The sequence below is a fragment of the Lampris incognitus genome, chromosome 6 (assembly GCF_029633865.1).
Source record: "Lampris incognitus isolate fLamInc1 chromosome 6, fLamInc1.hap2, whole genome shotgun sequence".
Taxonomy (NCBI): Eukaryota; Metazoa; Chordata; class Actinopteri; order Lampriformes; family Lampridae; genus Lampris; species Lampris incognitus.
The window spans coordinates 36,183,776-36,208,178 of record NC_079216.1 but is presented as its reverse complement, the minus strand read 5'-3'; the positions used below and the strand labels follow the sequence as shown (position 1 = coordinate 36,208,178).

At 41.9% G+C, this 24,403-nt stretch overlaps 1 protein-coding gene across 1 annotated transcript in view; it reads left to right on the top strand.

Annotated features, from left to right (window-relative positions):
- The window catches only part of LOC130113618 (transcription factor SOX-6-like), a 114,363-nt gene that overhangs the window by 18,316 nt on the left and 71,644 nt on the right, over nt 1-24,403 (top strand). The window contains exons 3-4 of the mRNA XM_056281164.1: nt 16,706-16,919; nt 20,131-20,341. Coding sequence (XP_056137139.1) covers nt 16,707-16,919; nt 20,131-20,341 — 424 coding nt within the window. The 5' untranslated portion in view covers nt 16,706. The remainder of the gene's footprint in view (nt 1-16,705; nt 16,920-20,130; nt 20,342-24,403) is intronic.

Sequence of the window (24,403 nt, the reverse complement as noted above, 5' to 3'; positions counted from 1 at the left end):
ATCTCTCTTTGACTGGGGTGTGTTGAATCATCTTATCGACTGACACAAACAAACAAAAAGTCCTTAAAAAACATACCGACTTTACAACACATTGTAAATCACCAGGTGGTGATTTGTGTATTTAAAGCTGATTAGTACTGTTTAAGCAAAGGGAGATCACTGTCCCGTCAGCATTAATTTAGCCATTGTGCCACTTGAGCTTGGCACGGCATTAGTCTTGCTATAAATAGGCTTTTCATAGGAGATGCAGACGTAGACGTAGACATCTAATTTCAGAAGTCAAGGTGAACGGTATCCAAACATAACACCAAACACGTTACAAAAACCAGCATATAGAAGACTTTTGAAACGGTTGGGCCATTGGGAACTTCGGCATAGTTGCTGTAATGACAGTCATTTCCAAAGAGTTAGAAATGTAACCAGGTAGCTTGCACCACCAGAGCTGATTTGCGGTAAGCTAATGAGCTAATGAGCTAATGAACCCACTGAGACTACTCGTTTAGCTTCGCCTAAAACCAATACAATGAACTTTTTGCTCTTTCTTTGTACATGAGATTGACTGCATTACAGTATTACACAAATCAGGCCCGCTAACAGTCAGTGTCTAACAACATTTAGTGATGTTTCCCGAGTTTTAAGTTTCTCAGCAATTAACCTCTTGCTGAGAGTCCTAGCATGTCTTCTGAGACATGTCCTCTGTACAATTGGTTGAGTGATCTGATTTTAAATGTCCACACAAAACCAAAGTGGACCAAAGTGCCTTGCGAGTTTGCACTAAGAAACGTCTGGGAAAAGGGAGCTTGTGTAAAAGTGATTTCTTATGGTTGTGCATGAGTTAATGCACTTGCCTGTGCATGTGAACTCACTGATTGTGCGCTTAGACTCAAAGCATTTATCTTTGTGTATTATGTTTGTACTTGTTTGTCAGTGTGTGTCTGTACCAATTTATGTGTTTCTGTTCACATGAGGGGTTTGTGTTTTGCACGCTCATGCCTCGTCAACAGCCCATCTGGCTTTGGTCTGAAGAGGCTCCGGGTACCAGAGAGGGCTGGGCTTTTAGGCAGGGCCAGGGGCAATGATGGTTCCTCCTCACTTACACACAAATCCACAGCATGAGACCCCAGCAGCAGTATATACCTACCCCCTCCCCTACTCCACAAACCACACAGGCTTGTACCCCACTTTCTCTCTTCTATTGCCCTTGAAATGAGGCCTGCTCTAAATATTAACCCCCCCCCCCGCTCCCTCATTTCATCCCTTAGTTTATCCCTAAGTCGGCGGAGAGAAGAAAGGATCCATGGGGCTGAGTCACTTTTTCCCTCTCTTCCCCTCTTTGCAAAAACCGCAGGCAGCGGCAGTGGCTTCCTGGAGATGAGCGCTTTTGTCTGTTGTGTGACGGCTGTGGCTTTGGGCAGATCCTCCTCTGGTGAGGTAACGCTCAGACAAGATGTGGAGGCAGATTGAGAAAGGAGGAGGGTGAGGGAGGAGGGCTCCAGTATGGATGTACTTATCTTCTTTTTTTTTTAAATTTTCATTTATCATGGGAACGGTATTTCTAAGCATTAACATTCAAACAGTTATCACACCTGTGAGATGCCCAGTACTGCAGACCCCTGGTTACTTAGCACTACCACAGGAGCAATTTGTGGGTGAGTGCCTTGCTGAAGGACACCTTGAAAGCCAACGGAGGGGCTCAGATTTTCACAGCTGGTGTGTAAATTTGTCTGCAAAGAAGCTTCCAAGTTTCTTTAAAAAGAGGCAATGGTGTGAATAAAAGTGGAAAGTCACTTTCTTTCCCTATGGCTGAGAACAAAGTTATTGTCCCATTTCTACAGCGGCTACTCCTGACACTATGTTATGGCCTATGAAATCATACGAAAACAGACAAAAAAATATAAATGACCCACTAACTAGTTAACTTAGTAACTTTTTTTTCTAGTGATTGATGTGGTCATTGATTCCATCATAACCATTATCAATATTACAACTATAGCAATCTCCACTGATACCACAGTCATCTTTGATTACAACTCAATCAGGCCACCTTCCCTCACCATCCTATCCTTATCTATACTTACTACCTTAACGTGCTGTGATCTTTAATTATGTTTGCCAAATGTGTGTGTGTGTGTGTGTGTGTGTGTATGTGTATGTTGCTGCCTGCTATGAGCTTCTGAAGGCCTCCTTTTGAGGAATGCCGCTAGACTGGCTTCCATTCAGGTTAATTGCTTCCTGTTTTAACTGTCAGGGGTCGTGGAGGTCAGGGTTCAGGGTCAAACTCAGCTGTTGTGCTCTTTGCTTCAAGGGCCTGCCACCTGGTTCTTAGATTATGATGATCCAGCACATTCCCCTAAAAGGACAGAAGCAACAACCTTTTTTTGAGGAACATTCTGCAGCATTTTATTTGAGAACATGATGTTACCATTTGCTGACCCTGAATGCAGTTTGGTAACAAACCAAATTCAACATTGCATCCTCATAATTACAGTGTTCTTATTGCAGTAAAAAAAAAAAATCCTTCACCTCATTTAAAAGCTGCCATCTGCCAAAATTAACTGACCTTAATGGTTGCTTATTGCGATCATTCGATGACCACCCCCTCCCATTTTTAGTGAACCGATCATTTAAGTACATGCTAGCATAATTGAGGTTCCTCTCTTAATTAGATTTGCAGTAGCTTTTAACAAAGCTTGCTCGAACCTAATCCAATGAGCCCCATTGTAGCCAGGGGTAGGGGATGACATTGCTCCTGGTTAGCTTCAAAATCAACTTTGCCACTGAGCAATTATTGGTCACACTCTGATGAAGTAGTGGGACGACTGGATCGAACGAAACAGCCTTCTGCATTTAGACACTTCTACATTACTAGTACAGTTGCATGGGTTCAGGCATTTCGAGTGGCTTGTGAAGATCAAACACTTGAGCATTTCAGTCTGAGTTACTAATTGGCAAGTACAATAAACATACATGAATTTGTATTAACGTCATTATTTCAGAGACACAGCGGATATCAATACAAACCGATGCAATCACAACAGGACTGCTGTACAGCTTGAAGAGACTATGCGTCAATAGCGATAATTTAAACAAACTTAAAAGTATGCTGCTGCCTAGTAGCATTGATTTAGTGGCAGAATAAAGAGAGCTTGCCTCAGGTAAGGCAAAAACAGAGCTAGGTGTCTTCCTGTGACACCTGCCTGGCCATGATTACAGCAGAGACTAAACCCCGCCACTGACCTGTGACTGTGTCACTCACTCAATCTCCTACTCATTGCCCTTGTTCTCTGTCAGTGTCAATTAGCCGTATGCCAGAGCAGATCAGAAGAAAGTATGTTTTTTTGTGTGTATGTGTGACTTAGATTTCAGTGTGTGTGTGTGTGTGTGTGTGTGTGTGAGAGAGAGAGAGAGAGAGGGAGGGAGAGAGTGTATGTATGCATGTGAGGACATGCATGCATGGATATGTGTGTTAGAGAGCATTATGTGTCTTATATCTCTGCACTCAGGCACATACGTGTCCCCAGCTTGGTCTTATAAACCTCTCCTCCAACTAAAATAGTGTCTACATTAAGAACAGGAAGTGTTTTAAGCAGACAAATAGTCTCCTCTTTTCTCAACAATGGGTCTTAGTGCCCGCTATATGTAGGCCTTAACAAGTCAAAGTTTACTTGCCTCAGCTGTAAGTAATCCAGAGCTATTCCAATAATTCCCTGGAAGTACAATGATCTGGCCCGTAAGGTGCTGCAGGGTGAGGCAAGCAAGGTGTGCAGGAAGGACAAAGGTGGGGAGAAAGAAATGAAGGAAGCACAGAAAGAATAAAGTGAGTTTGGAAACTATCTTCCTCTGTCATGGAAGATATCATTGGAAATTAAGGTTTTCTTTCTTTCTTTTACATCTCCAATGTATTTCAATCATATTCCTGTTTTTGAATCCCAAGTAAACCTAATAAGAACAACAGATGATAAATTAATGAATTTCAGATGTATTTTAAGCACATATAACTGCAATGATTCAGTTTTGACCATGCACAGTTATAACCTTATTGCACTTCGCACAAGTAAATACAATGTGCCAAAATCTACGTCAATTGTGTACAAAGGGCTTTTGATATTAGCTGATATGCTTTATGATGAATGCATCCCAATTTGCAGGAAAAACAGCCCTTCATTATGCATGCCAGGGACAGTTTAGGCTGCAGCGACTCTGATATGACCACAGGCCTGATTTATGTTTGTGTTCAGGAAGACAAACAACCCTGGAGTATGTTTGTTAAAGCATTTGGATGAGGCCCCCGAGGTGCCTGGCTCCCTCTCAAACTCTGGATCACTTGAAGATAATAGAGACAGATTTTGATGCACCAGCCAATTTGCTTTATTTAAAAGATATACATTTTGATATGCAATTGAAAGTCTTGCATATAGACAAGGTTAAAAGAAAAAATTCTGCCGATGCACACGAGTTTGTCATCCACATGCTAATTATCTAACCCATACTTCCACATTTAATTAATGTTCGTTGGCATATGACCCTATATGACACACCGTAAACAGCATGTCTCATAACTGTGCAGGGGATCTTGTAGTTAGCTAATATATGGCTTAAAGGCCTCAGCACAAGCCATGGGTCTTGATAAATCAACCATATCTAATGAACCTCTTAATTGTGATTTACAGCCTACAAGCTTAGTGCTGCGATACTTAGAGCAATGAATGGGGGGGGGGGGGGGGTTAGGAGAGAGAGAGTGAGAGAGGGGGGGGTGGAGAAATATACAAAAAAAATTAAATGCGGTACAACAGAAAGAGAACGGTGGTGTGGTGAGCTTCAAAGAGAGGGAGGCAAAAGGGGGAAGAGAGATGAGAAAGAGGTTGCAAAAGAGAAATAAAGGGATTGGTTGGAAAGAAAGCAGACAGGGCCAAATTTAGGGCAAAGTACACAGGGAGAATATTACTTTGCAAGAGCGCGAGGGAGAAAGATAGGGATCAAGAGTGTGCACATCTGTTGAATACCAGAAAATTGTCCTTTTTTTTTTGCTTCCAAATATTAGCAATGGCACTGAAAAATAAAACCCACCTCATTCAAACAACTGTGAACTTCTTCCACGGGTCCCATGAGAGGTTCCTCTGATGTGGTCATCTTTAATGCGATAAGCGTCTTTGACACCTGGGGCAAGGAACAGTGTCGGTCACAGTTGCACACATACATAACAACACCGGTGAGAAGAAGACCTTTTATTTTACATTTCCAACTTTAGCACAGGTGTGAGAAAAGCTTAAGCTTAAAAGATTTCCACACATAATTTCAATCAGGTTGAACATTTAAAAAAAATTATCCTTATTGGAAGGCCTTTTGCTGGTGTGTGAATACAAGGGGTTGTGATAAGGTAGCTTATTGCCCTGCGTGGTTTGAAGCAGGATCTTGTGCACCGTGGACAATGTATGTTCGCTGTGGGCTGCTGCAGGACAATGAATACCTTGTGTGGTATGGGTAACACTGGCCCCCAGTGCACAGTCACACCTCTCTACACCCAGGCCTGTGTGTGTGTATGTATGTGTGTGTGTGTGTGTACACTTACATGTGTTTTAATCCCAAATCCCAGTTGGTTTTTTTTAACCTGTATTTATGAAGGGAGGGGTAGTTAAAGAGGGATGGTAAAGTGCTATTCATTCGCTTTCTCCGGTAGGATTTTCCTTGACTGTCTTGGTGTTGGAATTTGCAACCTTCCACCCCACAGGTTTGCCTCTATCCCTATCATCTAGTCTGCCCCCTGTCCCTCCTGTGTCGTTAAGGGTGGGGCGGCACTTGTCCATTTTATCGGAGGCATGGCATCCAATTGCGTTGAACTGTTTCGAATCACCCAACTTGTTTCCCACGGGACATGCACACGTACACGCTCACATAAGCACGCACACTCCATATTGTGTAGCTTTCAGCTCCATGGGGAGATACGCTACAAAAAGGATTAGCGTGGATTGTGACAACTCGACATGCCAAGGGAGGCTGACGTGCCTGCAAACCCCGACAACTGTTCCCATAGCCGAGAAGGAGAAAGGCTGCCGACCTCTTGCTCTGCAAGATCAGGGCTCAGACCTTCCCTAACTTCCCTGCGTCTGTGTTGGCTACCTCCGAGGCTAGTCAAAAGCTGCGCATTTGCCCATCACTGTAATTTGCCCTGGCATGCTAGGACGAATTTGTTCCCATGTAGCTCAGTTAGCAGGACACAACAGTAACCCTGCCAAGAAGAGAGATTCAAAACCACTGGGGTCAAGTCGACCATGCCAGAAACATGCACTGATAGTACTTAAAGTGCTCATGGTAAAAACAACATGAGTTTATCATCTCGTACCGTCGAAGGTGTCAGTGTCGATGCATGCGCCACTGAATTTAAGATAAAAGTCCAATATATTAAAAATGTGAATCAAGTCTCTGTAGCTCTGCACTTTAACTGGTATCTCTTTAACAAACACTGAAAAACAAGAGCAATTCCCACTCTGTGTTCCAAGCACAGACAAGTCATTTTCAAGACGATCAATAATTTAGTAAAGATATGTTTGTTTATTGACTCTCCGAGTGCATCATTGCTTTAAATAATTGAGCTGTTGCATGTTAGCGGACCTTTGGAAATCCTCCCAAGTCTTTCTTTGATGGGGAACAAAGCACATTGTCAGAACACATTGTAAAGCAACAAGGATTACAACAGGGGCGTCCAGTGAAACGCCTTGTCAGTCCTAATCTGGGATTAGAAAGATTTAGCGCGTCCTGGGTGCGCTAAACGCCACCTGTTTGGATGCTACCACAGATGACCTTACACCCTTGTGCTCCTACTCGGATTTATTTTATTTACATCAAACATTTGTTTGCTCTATATTATTATAGAGACACAGTCTTAAACATAAACAAAATATTTGAATTTAGATTTTTTTTTTTGAAATGATTTTCGAGTGATTAAAGCTTTGCAGGAACATATTGATACAGTAATGCATTGTCCCTTTGTCCTTGAACCAAATCAAGTATTTACGGCCATCCACTCAATTTTATGACAACGCATCTGTACAAATGCCATCAATACAAATTGTACAATGCTGTACACGTGCCTTCACACCAGCAGTTGAAACTGTGAGAATTGGAAAATGGCCTACAGTATGTGAGTATTCTCCACTCATGTGATTGAATGAGAGCGACAGAGGCTCTCTTTGGCCCTCATGTCATCTCAGCGCAGCGTTCCCTGAATGATGAATGAGGACAGGGGTGGGGAAGGGGGTCGGGGGGGTGTGTGTGTGGGGTGTGTGTGTCGTCGGACGAACACGGTATCTTAAACTAACAACTTTGATGAACAACAAACACAGACGTGAGATGATTGTCTTCGGCTGCGGGTGCCACTCATGAGGCCCTTAATGACTTACTGAGGCTCACTTTGTCGGGAGCTAGCCTCAGGGCTAATGCAGTCACTGAAATATGTGTGAGGACAGCTGTTGTGTCTCCTCCAGCTCCCATCACTACCCCTGAACTCAGGCTCTTTCCTATTGATGCCACCCTGAAATTGACTCTGTCAGTGGTTCTCTCCTATTTTTGCCGAAGATTTAAGTCATCTGACCTCGAATTTCTAAATGCATTTGATGTCTTGCAGTGTGGAATCACTCTTTTTTACATTTTTATACAAGGAAAAGTTGAAGTTATTCGCTTCTTTTGGACAAAGACTTTAGAAAATCCGCAGTATGACTTCTCTAAAAATTCCATCTCCACTTGTTTTTGGCGAAAACTGCCCAACAAAACCCACTGATCTCACTGGAAAAAAGGACCCTGATATTTTCATCTATATTCTTAGGATAATAGGATTACCCCCTGTTTACAGCTTCTGTTGACTATATGGACAGTTCAGGGGGCAACACAGCTTAAACTTGTGTAACAAGCTTATTTGCACATCCCGGTGGCATTGTGTTGACCCTGGAGAGGTCATAGGTGATAGGTCAAAGATAGTGGCAAGATGTAGCAAGACAAGTGTCAGGGCTTATTCATCATCCGTCCAAATAGATAAACAAATATTACCTCTGGTGAGGTTTTTGCCAAACGGCTAACTGTATCTGCTTTAAGCCGGCATGGATAAGCACAGAGGTGAAAAAGAGATGATGAACAGTACAGGTTGTGTCTTCACGATTATTGCCTTCAACTCAGAATGCTCAGTCAACGAGCATCATTTACAAACGGTAACATTTAGCAAATCCGCAAAAAATGACCATTTAGTTTACACTGTGTTTCATACACAGAAGGTTAACACAACTGTAGTTAATACTCAGTTCGAGCATCTGTTACATGCTGCAGGATAGTGATATCTACAGTAGTGATGTGCCATCAGAAGCCACGTAGGTTTTTTTTTAATTCTGACAAAATACCTATGTGGCTTATTTCACACATCACTTTACCATCAACTGCAGAGGGGAAAACCAATCAGATGTTGAAGTGTTTGGTTGAACTAAAAACCTTTATACACATGGCTCAACATGGCAAATAGTCATGGACTGAGACGATGGCACATCAACACGCTTGGAAAGGGTGGTTTCAGAGAAATGTACAATTGTCGGCAATGTTTTGAATTCTACCCTGTCCATATTTGGGTGCTTTTCTTTGGCAGAATATGTCCAACAGTTAATTGATGGAGTGGCTACCTGTGCTGAACAATGTGAAGTACTCTTACGATTAGGAGACAAAATATTCACACTGACCAGGTCTGCAACCTACTACCGTGGACGGGAGGACAAATGGTCCTTTTTCAGCCACTGAATGTTGACTTTGGTCCTCAATGGTTTCTTCAATGATTTACTCTGTAACCATGCCATGAAGTAGATATATGTATATGTGGACTGTATTTGTGTTAGCTCGGGGTGTGTTCACTTGCCAGGAAAAATAACAAACACAAGGCAGGGTGTTGGTCAATAAGTCCACTCCTGGAATTCTGGGGGTCTGCGGTTTTGCTCAAGCCTGAGCGAGGTACAGAGCCTGAACAGAGAGACCCTGCATAGTGGTATGTGTTTACGCCCACTGTACAAACGAGGTATTCATCGTTTTCTGAGTGTTCCATCATTGGCCTTGATTGAGATTTTCCATTGGCTGGACTAATGAAGACACATAACCCTGTGTTTACTCCAGATGTTTATCTGATGAGGGACAACATGCTTGGCTCACACTTTTAAAAATGCTAAAACGTTCGAAAAAAAATGGATCAAAACAAAGCCTGATTAGGTTTCGTGCATGGCAGTGTGCAGCACCATTTTATATTCAGTCTGATATGCACTGAGTAAAGAAAATCCCATCACACAGCAGTATGACGAGTTACTAAGTTGGTTCAATTAGAAGCTAACTGAAGACCACTGAATACACAAATGTAACCTGATTGGATTAACCTGTAATTTCTATATATTGAATTGTGAAATTCAGATATCAACTAAATATAAGTATCCCATATTGTTCACTTTTGAGTTTTGTTTTCAACTTCGCATTGTTTTAGAATAAGAATATCACTGTCTGTGATATTGTTTTGTCTTGAAAAAATAAATAAGCTAATTGGGTGTTTTCTAAATTTTAAGGTAGTTGGGAATTATAAATTAGGAAAGTGTATTAAGAAAAGGGAACCTCGCGTGCACAACAGCCATAGTATTGATTTTTGATCGGCTGTCCCTGCACCCCAGAAATGATGCCAACCATGTCTTGAATGCAGAAAACTAATGGGTAATTTTGAGACTGTTTTATAGGAAATAAAAATTAAACAAACTCTAGTTTTTATGCGTTAGATAAAGGTAACCTGCCTTATATATTTAACGTTGTTCTAACTGTAAATTCAGCCTCTCAAACAGTAACTTCAAACTGAAATTTCTCCTTTCTCCTAATGGCTTTAATAAAAAAAACCTATAACGAGCAGACTTTGCTACCATTCGACCTCAACACCATCACTGTTCCTTTCCTCCAGTCTTTAAGTGCAGATCAAGCAGCTGGCCATTCAAAATGCACTTTCATAGACGATTTCATACATGAAAATGCAGTGTAGCACACTTTGCATGAAAGACATTTCAAAGTGAGGGGACAAAATAGCATTTACTGATACACAGGATAAAAGTGTGTGTGTGTGTGTGTGTGTGTGTGTGTGTGTGTGTGTGTGTGTGTGTGTGTGTGTGTGTGTTTGCATGTATGTGTGTGCTCACTGACAATGTTGAAGCATATTGTGTTTGCAAAAACTTTCTAATGCTGTGATCACGTAGAGCTCGTCATTGCAAAATACTGATGGTCAATCAATGACGTTTTATTTACCTGATACTTGAGAGGTTCGGTTGAGGGAGTTGATTGATGTGCACAGTGTTTGTTTTACTGACCTACCAGTGTGCACAATAACCGCCCTTATTCTTAACTCCCCTCATTGTTGTGTGTGATGAAGTGCTCCTCTGGCTCTAAAGCTCTGCGTAGGTGCGTCTGACTGCAGAGATGGAGCCGCGCCATAATGGCCACGGTGCTGAAGTTAGGTTTACCCTCAAGCCCTCCTCTCCCAGTGCCCTGAGAGTGAAATCTGTTTTTAAGGAGGGAGGGATTGGAACAACCAAAAACAAAACTGCTTTTCTTGTCATATCAGGGTGCTGATGACATAGGCCGGCTTTCGGACAACTGGTGTTTCTGGTGAATGTTTCTATTTTGGGGAAAAAAGCTGGGATGGGGGAATCTCTGGGAGAAAGCAGGTCAGTGTGTGTGTGTGTGTGTGTGTGTGTGTGTGTGTGTGTGTGTGTGTGTGTGTGTGTGTGTGTGTGTGTGTCCACATTCCACATGTCTGACTGATGACAGTGTCTTCTGTTCACAGCACACAGCAATGATCTAATGAGAGCCCAGACAGACCCAGGATTTAGGAGTTTGGGGAGTTGTTCTCATAGACGACCAATTCTTTTTGTGGTCTAAAGAAAAAAAAACAACAAAAAAACAACAAAACAACAAAACTATTTATCCAAGGAATGTTAACTGAAAACCCTTACTTGTTTTCAGCAACGCCCGGCCTCTCATTCATACAGTTACACATTGACACCTGGGAGTTGCCCAACATGACCATGTTTTTTCTGCTGACCATTGACTAGCTTTGCTGAAGGACTGGGAGATATACTGCCTTGCTCAAGGTTACTTTGATGGTAGTTGTTGTGCGCTATTGTTGCAGAGCTAGCTCCAGTCGTGGGTGTATTTTGAGCAGTTAAGTTTGTGTTGTGCACCTTTTGCACTCTAGGATGCAGCACCCTTCTCTTTTTCTATTTCCACCACTGACTTCCTTTTTTTTCCTGGTTGATTTGCTTGTTTGGACTTAACAACAGGCCATCAAGCATACATACAGTAGGTAGGTTCAAATAAAGGTTCTTACTTTTCTTTCTCCTTTGTCTCTCCATTTCTTATTCCCTCTCTCTCTCTCTCTCATTGGTATTTCCCACTTCCTCAGTTCTCCTCCAGCTGGGATGGCTGGAGATTTTACACCCAATTGGTCGAGTCGGAGGCCTTTGTTGGAGCCCTTCTTTCGCTCCACAAGTGGCAGAAGGGACCTGGGTTGTGAATGGTGCTTTGTGTACTGTTTTTCTAAGAGGGGGCCCTGGCTCTACCGCTCTCATCTGTCACAGGTCCCACTCTTTCCACCCTCCACAATGGCTGATTGTTTCTGCCAAGTAGCCAGGTTCCAGGCCAGATCTGAACAACGTTTTCCTGCCAAATTCCAACCCCAGTTTTCGTTTTTCTTCCCCTCACAAAGGGATTCTAAGTTACTGTCAATGTTTTAGAAGAGGGACTGAGCTATCTGTCCACCAGCAGACAGTGTCAGAAGTTTGGCAAACTGTGTAGTTGAGCAATTACCGTCTCAAGGCTGGAAGAGTCTGTCTACACAGACCATGAGGAAAGCACAGAAACTGGCGTCAAAATGCTTAAAGATATCAGTAAGTAGAATTGCTGCGTATGAAAAAACAAAACAAAAATGCTGTTTGATGTAATTAGTATTTACATGTTAAATCATGTTTGAAAGGACAAGGAATGTGAGCGTGAAATTCAGCCGAGTACAATCGTGTCATTTGCTTAACCTACTGTATAGTTTCAAGCTATTAAATGACTCGCTTCTTGTGGGACAATTACTCAAAGGGACCCAACACTCTTAAAAACTCTGATATTTCTCAGGACAGATTCAGAGTCTTTCCCCAAACAACGTATACTCTGTTTAGTTATCAAACACGCAATCTCGCCAATATCCCTTTCCAATGACTATTCTAGACAGGAGAGCTGCTCTGGCGGAAATGACTTGACGTTTTTCTAGATGACTGACAACATGAAAAGACTTCTGGAGAGCCTCTAGGTTATATGGGAAGGAAAATTAATTGTTTTACAGCCATTTGTAACATTATCATCATACCGGTGTTTCCTGAGTGTATCTCCACGTTTGCATATGTGGAGATTCAAAGTCTATTGTTGGCCTCATGGTTTTTCCTCCAGAAAGAATAACTCAATATTTTCTCCTGCGTCTCAAAGGCACTCTAGCATTGCCTGAATGTCAAATGAGCATCCCACATACACTAAAAGTAGTATTTTCTTTTCTCGACCAGCACCTGGTATTTTGAAAGCTATATAATGGATTTTTGACATGTACCAGGGGCCCAAATGTCATAAAAATCCCCCAACCCTAATATGTCCAAAATTACCATGTGAACTTAACAAAACCCCAAAAATAAAGATTGCTATACGAAGTTTTTGCTGCAAAAGCAGTGATATTCAGATTACAGTTGAATAATGGCTGGTTTCCCACAATACCCCCCAAGTCTCTTTCTCTTTGGACATTTTCTACAGCTCCTGGTCATTATGCAACAACTAACAAGGTTTGATGGATGGTAGTTGATGCTAAGACTTTGGCACTTAAATGTTTTGGCTCTTGTTTATGCTCTGACACCTTTAGACAAATGTCGTTCTTTTCATAACAAGTGACCTAACCCTACATTTACCAAAAAATGATAATTTCTCAGAAAAGAATTCACACGTTTTGATATGTATCATTTTAAATGTCATCTTCTTGTAGCTAGGATGCTTTCAGGTGCATATATATATATATATATATATATATATATATATATATATATGTGTGTGTGTGTGTGTGTGTGTGTGTGTGTGTGTGTGTGTGTGTGTGTGTGTGTGTGTGTGTGTGTGTGTGTGTGTGTGTGTGTGTGTGTGTGTCCACAGGATGTTGCAATGAAACCTTCGATGTAGAAAAAAAAGCTCAACAATTCAGGAGCAAAGATATATTTCTTATAGCTCAAAGTTGTTAAATGGCAGAACAAGCTTGTTTTGTGCTCAATGCACTCATCAGCTGGCTGAACTATAATATATATACTGGATGGAAATATGGAAACTGGCTAAACAGAGTTTAAATAGATCTCAGTCATTTCAATTCCCATAACATTGTCTTGAAAACAGGGATTGCTCTGGACTAATGGAGTCCCCAAGGAAAAATCAGTTATTAATATAGCCAATAAAAACTTTAAGATTAATTTCTTTGCTTCTTGATTTAAAATAGATTAAAGGATGAGGGAGGCCTTTTCAGCCTAAAGGGAGCACTGGCTATACTTGTAAACACGTATTGTAATTCCATGCATGATGACTTTGGCAATCCTGCTGTGGCATCACACCATAGTTTTCTGCCCTTATCACATGCACTAAATCACAATCAAAAGAACCTGCGATTGGTTTTGGTAACACTAAGTATTCACAGAAGGCCTTGTCATGCTAACCAAAAAATGCTAACCAACAAACGCTGGGACCGTAGCATGATGGAACCGTATCAGTGACCGCAATTTATGAGCCTGGGCATTCCTGGCCATATGAGACGGCAGTTCCAAGAAACGAAGTCTTAAGCTGCCCCATAAACACAACACCAGCAATATTGTCAGCTAAATATAGGCTCACTTCTTTCTTCTCTCCCACCTCCCCACTCCACCTCCCCAATTCTCTTCTCAGAAAAGTTGCATGGATTGCAAGTGTTATGGATTAGCCTTTTACTATATGTTGGTTTCTGGCATATTAACGTGTTTGGAAGCTTTAGGACAAGCCATCAGGGCATGTTTGTGCCATGTTTATGCCATTTGGAGGGCTTGAAAGATCATGCCTATGTACTGTGTATTCCACTTAGCAGATACTGTTGCTAGCACCAAATCTTAGCTATCCGTTCAAGCACTGCAAAACATCCATATTAACAAGTCATTTAATCTTGTATCCATCTTAACAAGTCACTTTATCTTGCATGGAGTTTTAAATCACTGTCTTTAAAAGAATTCCCTCATATCACCATGTCATGTCGTTGGTCTTGACATAGCGATCTGCACTCTTCTACCCTCTTTCATGATATCCAGAAAACGTTGAAGATGCTTTGGAAATTAGTAAAATTAACTCAGTCCTGATGACAGATCTGTTTCAATAGTTTGAAGAAAAAATATTGTTAAGACTTAATAGTATTACTTTTTAGGATGGATCCCCCCCCCCCCACAGTGTATGGTTATAGTTTAGTGGGTACCAGATTTTATCCTTGAAGCAGGAGCAGGTGGTACTAAGACCCCCACAATGTTACCCAGAAGGCACCTGCCCCATCGGGTTGAGCCTGGCTAAGAGATATGCCAGAGGTTTTCTGTTTTCCTGCATTCTGACTCACAAAGTGGAGTATATAAGCTTCATGCGAAATGTTGTGACCCACACAAGGGCTTGTAATATAGACCAATGACATATTACATTCACAATGCAAATGGATTTACAGAGTGTTACATGTATACATAAGTAGACACTCACACACATTCTAACCCTGTCCATAAAAAGGGTCTTTTTTTCCAAATGGCAGACTTGGTCTCCCACTTCTCATCTACTGGCCCTGCTCCTGGAGGAAGTGGGTTCTTCTTTACTACTTGTCTCTCGCTCCCTCTCTCTCTCTCCCTCCATTCTCTCGCTGCCTTTCTTTCTTTTATACTTTCTTTTCTATCCTTGCCTCTCCCTTCTTTGTCTTCTCTCTCATTCTCTCTGTCCTCCCCCCTATAAATTCCTCCTTTTTCTAGTTCTGTCCTATTGCTGTTCCTTTACATCTCACCCTCTCTCTCTCCCTAAAACTCATTCTGTCATTTGTACCTTTAGTGTCAGTTCTCTCTCTCTCTCTCTCTCTCTCTCTCTCTCTCTCTCTCTCTCTCTCTCTCTCTCTCTCTCTCTCTCTCTCTCTCTCTCTCTCTCTCTCTCTCTCTCTCGCGCGCTCTCTGCTCTTTCTTTCTTTCTCTCTCTCTCTCTCTCTCTCTCTCTCTCTCTCTCGCTCCCTCTCTCTCGTGCTCTTTCACACACACACACTCCCTCTGTGCCACTGTGCTCTTTATTCAAACGTTTGAGTGAAGGTCGGATTTATGTCTAAAGAGCACCCAGGAGACTGCATATTTCAGAGATAGACCTCCCGCAGTGATTTACTGAGCACTAGTGCTGCACTGGCAATCTGTTTCACGTCACAGAAACTGTGGACTGTGGGGTGGGGGGTCCAGTGCGCGCAGGAAAAAAAGGCAATAACAATTCACCTGACTCCTTTTGTGTTGTCACTTATCACCTTGCAATTCTGTCTGTGTGTGTGTGTGTGTGGGGGGGGTGCGTGCCTGTCTCTATGGTTGTGGATAGGCAAGTTTCTGCATGTGTGTGTCTTCGTGTGTTAAGTCATCACAGTAAATGATATATTAGCGCAGTGAGTCTCACAGCCCGGGGCTAATGTTAAGAATATAGAAATCTTCCAACGCAACAGATAGCGCTAATTCCAGTGTTTTCATGCTCCCTAGATAACAAGAGATCTTGATACTACTTAATATATTAATATATTATCCCCAAGGCACTAGTGGCTTGATGTCTATGTATATGTATGTGTGTATAATATGTGCATGTTCTGGTTAAGGGACACAGCTAAATGCTGTAAATTTACATTTTTTTACATTTACATTTACATTCATTTTGTAATTTACATTTACATTTGTGTGCATGTTTGGTATTGATCACTTTTTCAACAGCAAGCCCAGCGTGATCTGGTGAAAATGTAATTGCTCAAATCCCATAACCTTTGTAAAGCTGTAGACTTGAAACAATGATTCGGTTGTTTGGTTTTGAAATCCCCTGTGAGTATTTTAACAGCTGTTTTATATGGTGAGTAGACACAGTCGCAGTCGATTAAAAAGCCCAACGTGAGCTGCATTTCCACATTCATCAAATCTTTATAGGCCTCATAGAGAGAGCTAAGAGATCTAAGAAACCGTCTAACAAGGTGGACACTACTTTAGGCCTCGATTCATGACACGGAAAATGAAGACTGTCCATTTATAATTAACGCAACCCCAAAAATATATTTTCAGATTATTATTATTTGGCTCATAAATAAGCCCACCTAAACTCTAAAGAAGCCCTGATCAGTATCTTTCATATATATAGTATATATTTTTTGCAGAAGTTTAGATCATTTGGTCGTTGATAGGTCTCCTTGGGTTATGGATCTCAAGAACATATTAATGGTCAATTTTTCTTGTTTCCCCTCTTCTCCTCCCATTGCTGCTTGTTTATTTATTTTTACTCTTGCCATACTTTTCTCTTCTTGTCCTCTTCTCTACTTAGTATCAGATGGGTCTGAAAATATTATGCACACCATCAAACACATTCTTGTTCTTCCTTTCAGAATGATGTCTTCCGTGCGGGCAACGCCTCCGTTTCCTGTCGTGACAGAGCAAGAGGAAGCAGTTGACCGGGACAATGTGGCCTGGGCCAATGACGAGAGAGAAGGCCAGAAAGAGATGCCCTCTTTGCATAATCAGCCCCACCCGGACGAGCTGCAGCCAATCAGAGAGAAGCAGAGCGAGGTGGCGTGGGAGAGTGTAGGGCCTGCTGTGATGGTAAGAGGTCAATTACAAATGTGTCCATGTCTTATCTAGATATATATCTTATCTAGATATATATGTCTTATCTAGATATATGCTGCTATAACTCCCTCTGTCAAAACAGACACAGCCAGAGAGCGAACTGCTTTCCTAGTGCAGATACACCTCACATGAAACACAAGTGAAATATGTGCAGATTGTGCATTTAGATGCCCATACAGTACACATTAGTGATGCGCGGGTGGACCTGCAAGTCGGGCGGGTTCAGGGAAGCTTACTAGGAAACATCACGGGTTCGGGTGGGTGGCTCAAAAAGTGACAAAGCAGGCGATAGGCTAGGCTGTGCATTACTAGTCCACCTTCTCTTCCCCTCTTTCTGTCACTCTCTCAAACGCACGCACGCACGCACGCACGCACGCACGCACACACACACACACACACACTAAAGCAGCTTTATCATCAATTTGAAAATGTGGTTTTGGTCAATGCATGTGTTTTAGAGTGTTGAGGCTTCACCTACGAGTTTTTTTCCCCTTTTTTCCCATCCATAGCTTTTGTTTACACTACCAAAACTGTCTTTTTGGTCAGAAAGAAGAGGTGTGTGTGTGTGTGTGTGAGCAAGAGAGAAAGAGAAAGACAGACTTCATGTCTTTAATGAAGGGTTTCTTGTTTTGCTGCTATTCAACAATAAAGAACACCATTTGGAACAATTCGTCTGTTTATTTAGTAGCCTAGACCCAGACGCTATTAGGCTAAGATACAATAGGCAATGCCTAGCAATCAGTTTATTATGGTGGGCAAACAGCCCACAAATGAAATAGTGCAACACTGCTCACGTTGCTGTAGCCTAGGCTAATTTTGGAGGTTTGTGGGTCGGGTCGGGTTCGGGTGGTTAATTATCGCATATTTTAGCGGGTTGGGTGGTGTGGATTGGCTCTCATAACTGGTCGGGTGGGTGTGGACATTAAAAAAACCCTGACCTGCAGATCACTAGTACACATGGTCACAGATTCCTACATACAAGCACACACACACACACACACACACACACACACACACACACACACACACACACACACACACACACACACACACACACACACACGTTATTCTTTTTGGATTTCCGTGGACTTTGTGCTGCAGGCAGTGCTGTAGGCCGCCCTATGAGAGCTCTCCTCAAGAGAACAATAACCCATGGCTCTTCTCATCTCCACAGCCTGTGATTGCATCTGTGCGTGTTTGTACACTCATGTCATGCACAGTTGTGTATGTGTGCGAAAGTATGTTTGTCTTACTCTGCTTTAGTTTCTGCTGGACCAGAAGGGAAGAGCTATATTTGACTTTTATTCAACATCTCAAGAGAGGGGAAAGTTTTGAGAATAAAGTTTTTCTAGTTGTCAGTGGTGTTGCAAAACACATTAAATATTATACAAGCCAAAGATGTTCCTTGACCCCCATTCATGGTCAAACAAGCATGTACAATGATGTTTTCTTTTACTATTTTACAGCAGTGTATATCACCATATCATCATTAGTCATGTAAACAATACAATTTACAAACTAGGAAACTAGCATCACGGGAAAGCTTGACTGCAAGTGTCCATATGCTGGTGGTTCATATAGAGAAATTGATACCCGCTTCATCCCTAGGACACCTACTTGTCAATGTGAGGGAGTCCATCATAACTGTCAATCAGTATATCCGGGCATCATGTCACTCTGTGGACCATGACTTTCATGATTACCCTCTGATTTTAGCAAACCCATTGCAACCTGATTGGTAGTCCGCACATCATATAAAACTGATTTGATCAGCCGCACCTCGCAGTAACATCTTAAATCATATCTTTCTATTTAACGTATTAGGCATTTCGCCAGTGACCTCCAGGAGGTTAGCAGTTAGGGGTCCAGTGTCTTGTTAAAGGACACAGGGCACATTTGCTGTTGCAGTGATTGAACGTGTGACCTTTTAGTTTATAATATGATACCTCATACCAACAGGTCATCTTGGCTGCACAGCAGTGCTTGTATAAGGCCTTGGTCGTATTATGTATGGACCTGAAAAAACACAAATGAACAATCCATGTGCGATACACTATCTCCTAAGCCTCATTACCGAGGCATCTTCTGCTTAAGACAAAAGTGCACAACAGGCCTGTCAGAGCGTCTTGGAGCCATTTCAAGGGTGTCTTAAGATCTTGCTTTTAGCCAAAGCCCCTTGTCTTTGAAACATAAGCCTCCTAACGTTCTTGGAGATCCCCCCACTCTGTAAGGGGAGGAGAAAGCGTCCAGAATTAGCCACGGTGTTAGAACACCTGTGCCTAAGTGTCTGTTGTGTGGAACAATGTGGTTGACTTGAAGCGCTTATCTTCTTGGTAAATATAGGCTCCTTGTGCCTCCCACTTAACTCATAACCTAAGGCTAGGACGCTGACAGCCGAGCGATCAGCACCAGTACAGAAATACATGAGCTGTACAGTCCATATAGAATATCTATTATCCATTATCAGCAAGACTTAAGACACTGGCTCTGTGGGACATTCCTCTTAAAGGGCACATATCTGACCTCTGCTCATGAAACAAAACAAAACAAAACGAAACGAAAAACAGATACAGGCCACATTAGCACTATGCTAGCACTAGCACTATAAAGCAATTTATTTTTCTATGGTGTGTTAAGACGCTGTTCTGAGTTGTCTGTCACTCACCAGAGTTTAACAACAAGTAACACCTGCTGTCTGCTGCATTGGTGCTGATCTTGACCTCTAAACACATCATTATGAATTTTCAAATGGTTTAAAAGGTAAATTAGGGGTCAGCTCTGTTATTGACATTCATAATTCACAGTTTGGACTTTAAGCTGATGCTGTTGAATGGAGCTTGAGGTCACATCAATGGATTGAGAATATTCCGAGAATATTTTTTGTTAGTGACTAGATGCTGATCCAGAACCTGTTATCAATATCAGCACCTCCAGATAGACTCCAGACCACTTAGTTCAAATGCATTCAACATGTGAACTTTCCTATCCCCAGCATAGTCCCAGCTTGGCTGGATGGATGGATAGATAGATAGCTATATAGAGAGCTAGATAAGCACAAATTAGTTTAGTGGAAAAAAAATAAAGGAATGCTAAATTTGACTGGCTCAAAATGTGAAACTATAGAATGATTGAGTTTTTTAGCATTTTAAAAATGTTACCTTATTGCTTCATTGTTTGATCCTAGGAAAACGATAGCAGTAAAGGCTGCTCCATCTACTCCTACCGTAATAACTCCACCTCTCCACTCAAGCCGGATGAAGGTTCCCGGGAGCGGGGAGAGCCGCTGACTGGACTGGCCTTTGGCACGCCGGAGAGGCGCAAAGGAAGTCTTGCAGATGTGGTGGACACACTGAAGCAGAAGAAACTTGTAGAGCTCACCAAGACGGAACAAGACGGTAGGGGAATATAATATATAGTGTGTGTATGTGTGTGTGTGTGTGTGTGTATTGTGTAAATCTATGTGTGTTGAAATCCTTATTAATCCACAGAGTCCTGCCTTGCCAAGGACACACTTTTGCTCTTTCTCAGAACCAGTGGTTGTTCCAGCTTGTATGGGCCCTGGGTGAAACCCCGTTCAGCCCCCCCCCCCAATAAACAGAAATTGTGTGTCTACTGCCGACAACAACAAAAAAAGCACCATTCTGCACTAACTGCAGCTTTTATTCAGACATTCTGAACAACACAAATAAATAATCATAACATTTAAAACTATATAAATATATAAATGTAAGACTCATATATATCAAAAAGAAGCAACAAAGACAAATAGAAACAAATTGTAGTATAAATACAAATAAAAAGAGAATCAAATTATTGCAGTATTACTCTATTGCTGACAAAAAGCACACAAATAAAATTAAATTGCACAATTCCTATATCACACAAATAGAATAACGCACTTATAAAGAAGAGAATCTGATTTTTATAATATTGCACTTCAGACAAGAAACACACAAACTAAACTGCACAACTGTCATCTAAACCCTAGCCTTTCTTGATGCATAGTCAAGTCAAGTCAAGTCAAGTCAATTTTATTTGTATAGCCCAATATCACAAATTACAAATTTGCCTCAGTGGGCTTTACAGCAACACAACATCCTGTCCTTAGTCCCTCGCATTGGATAAGGAACAGCTCCCTAAAAAAAACTCTTTAACAGGGAGAAAAATAGGAAGAAACCTTAGGGAGAGCAACAGAGGAGGGCTCTCACAAGCCGGACAACGTGCAATGGATGTTGTGTTTACACAATTAACAGAATACAACATTATCCAAAGGAGTTGAATCAAGTGCAACTGGACTGGTATATATCCGTGAAGACGTTTCGCCTCTCATCCAAGAGGCTTCCTCAGTTCGTGCCTTTCTGACTAGATCAAGCTAGTCTGAAAGGCCTAGTCAGAAAGGCACGAACTGAGGAAGCCTCTTGGATGAGAGGCGAAACGTCTTCACGGATATATACCAGTCCAGTTGCACTTGATTCAACTCCTTTGGATAACCATGACCTGGATGAATGAGAACATTCACAGGCAGAATACAACATTGAAAGAAAATAACAGAATTATATTGGAATTATAAAATTTATGAAAGATATGATGCACAGGATGCCAAGCAGTGTCCAGAAGCCACCGGAACGGCCTAGGACCCAAGCCGTGTGACCAGCATCATCACCATGTAAAAAAAGAAAAAAAAATCATCAATTACATCATCATAATAAATCTGCTGAGCAATTGCATGGTTAATACATGACAGCAAGGTCACTAAGGCGTTCCTGTAACATGGTGGACCTCAGGTGGGACTTGATGAGCTTCAGCTTTGAAAGGCTCCTTTCTGCTTCAGCTATGGTCATTGGAAGAGTAAGACAAATTCTGAGAGCAGTACACAAATTTGGATAAATTTCTGAGAGCTCCCTTTTGTGTATTAGCAGCTCAAGCAGGGTCATGGTCGCACACAGGATCAGCGCATGCGCTTCTGCCGCTGTAGTCAAAAACAATTATGCCACCCCTCTATTTACAATGTACCATACCAGCAACAACACACAAAGACCAATATGCCATACACATAAATAAAAAACCAACAATGCACAAACACCAATATGCCATACACATAAGTGTAGTCCAACGCTAGTGTGCTCAAAGTGTCCACAGTATGCATGATGCATTAATCAGGCATTTTGCAGATCCATATACAAATAATGCACCAAACAGGTTTGCATAATAACTCCAATAACCTGGTACCACATTTTTTTCAGCAGTCATGACAGTACGTATAGCTATTTTCTAAATGATCCAATTTCAGCTCCTCAAACTAAATAATACCAGTATTAAATGCAAATCTCTCCTATACATCAAACTCCCACACACCCACACACACACACACACACACACACGTGAAATGTGCGCAAGCACATATCATCAGCAACTTAAATAACAACTACAGCGAAATTAAGCTTACCTTTCAGAAGTGTACACGACGGGCTTTTTTTTTTCTCTTGAAGGCAATCGAAATTGGTGTCAGTAGGCCAGTTACCATTGGCTCGTGAGAGTAGGGGGCGGGAGGCAGCTGCAGGTGCAGCGTGATTGACACATTCAGCAATTCATTGTGCTTACAGAATGCGTAGCCTTGCAAGCCTACAGTTACTGCTATTGGTTACTCCGCGATTTTGCTCATGAATAGTTGGCTACATTTCACCGCCCTTGCCTAGCCTATGGATGCGCCGGCAGTGGTCGTGAAACCAATCACGCAAATATCACCATTCTGATTTCCCCCGGCAAGATGCCGCCTTGGGCGGCTGCTCATGTTGCCCATACCGAAATCCGCTACTGCTCAGAACAACCTGCTTCACAATCATACTGTTAAAGTACCCTTCCACTCAAAAATTTATTTTTCTTATGTTTGTGTCGCCTAAAATGTCTGAACTTGACTATACTGACTTGTAAGATTTGTCACTACAACACATTCATCTACGTAATAACAATGTAACAGCGTGGACACACTGTACCGTCGTTGCAGATATTATTGTATATTTCACAACCACTGCTGTGTCAGCCACTGCCTGTTACAAGCTAACAAACAACATAAACAAATAAAAGATGCCAACTACACTTAACCATTCTGATACGTCTGCTAGTTGCTGATTTTGGTGCACAACAGAGTCTGAGTCTGGGTCTGACTGAGGATTAAACATGTACGGCTGAATCTCTGATGTTTGCTCTAACACTAGCCATCTTGATGCGCAGCACGCTTTTACTGGAGCAAGCAGCGGTGGTGGGCGGGGCGTGAGGCCTGTGATATTTGCATATTCATAAATCCTGAATTTCTCAATGAGGGAGAAAGAATCGATGTGCTTCCAGCCCCTTTTCAGAGTTTTAAAAAAATTTTTTTTTTTAACTTTTTATGTGGGAAAACCATGTTAAACAATATATGAATAATCTCAGAGTATTTTTAAACTTTAAAACGTGTCTGGAGCGGTACTTTAAACACATTCACACTTGGGAACTGCCCTGTTAAGTGCTCATTCATGGGAATTTCAACGGGGAAGGGAGGGCAGTACTCGTCTCTACCCAGATTTTGACCCAGCCAGAAGCGCTATTTTACGCTTACATTTTACACATTCAGCTGACACCTGAGTAAAGGGGAACTACACAATTAGCACAACAGTAAACTGTATTTCATTTCCAAGATCGCCAGTGTTGTAAACAACCACAAGGAAAGAAGGTCAGTAGTTAGAGCCAGAGTGCCATGATTGTGACCTTAGCATAATCATACAATAGAGGTGCAAAGGAGAGACAGAAGAGTTTGAGTGTTTTTTTCTTTCATTTCAACAGCATGTGACCTCTGACCTCAAGGCTGCTTTGTAACTTGTGTGTCTGCACACACCTGTGTGACCCTATAGCTGTATTTGAAAAAGAAAAAGAAAGAAACCTATCTTTCATATCCTCTTAAGAGAATCTTTGAAATGCTTAAATTACAAGTGACAGATCCCTTTCGCGTTAGATCACAAGATTAACAGTCGCAAAACACAGATTTCCCTTTCCTTTCTGTTCCTCAGATCTAGTCTCCTCACATGGGACGGCACTGGAGTCTCCCAGCATGCCTCAACTTGCCCCTCTGCCCAACAGCAACCGAGATCTAACATCCCACTATTGCGTTATAGTGCACGTAGTAATTAATGATATCAGAGGAGCGCTTGATCTCCCTCTCATTTAGCGGTTTCACTTTGTTATTGATACAGTGAAGTGACTCAGAATGAGATAGCCAGAGGCAACATAAGATGGTGTCTCCTGTCGAAAGATAGGTGGCCTTGTCTACTATCTCCTGCAGAGACTCTTTTTTTAAATGTCCTGTTTTGTGTGTGTGTGTGTGTGTGTGTGTGTGTGTGTGTGTGTGTGTGTGTGTGTGTGTGTGTGTGTGTGTGTGTGTGTGATGTGATATGAGTGGTGGGACGGCTTTCTGTCAGTTCAAA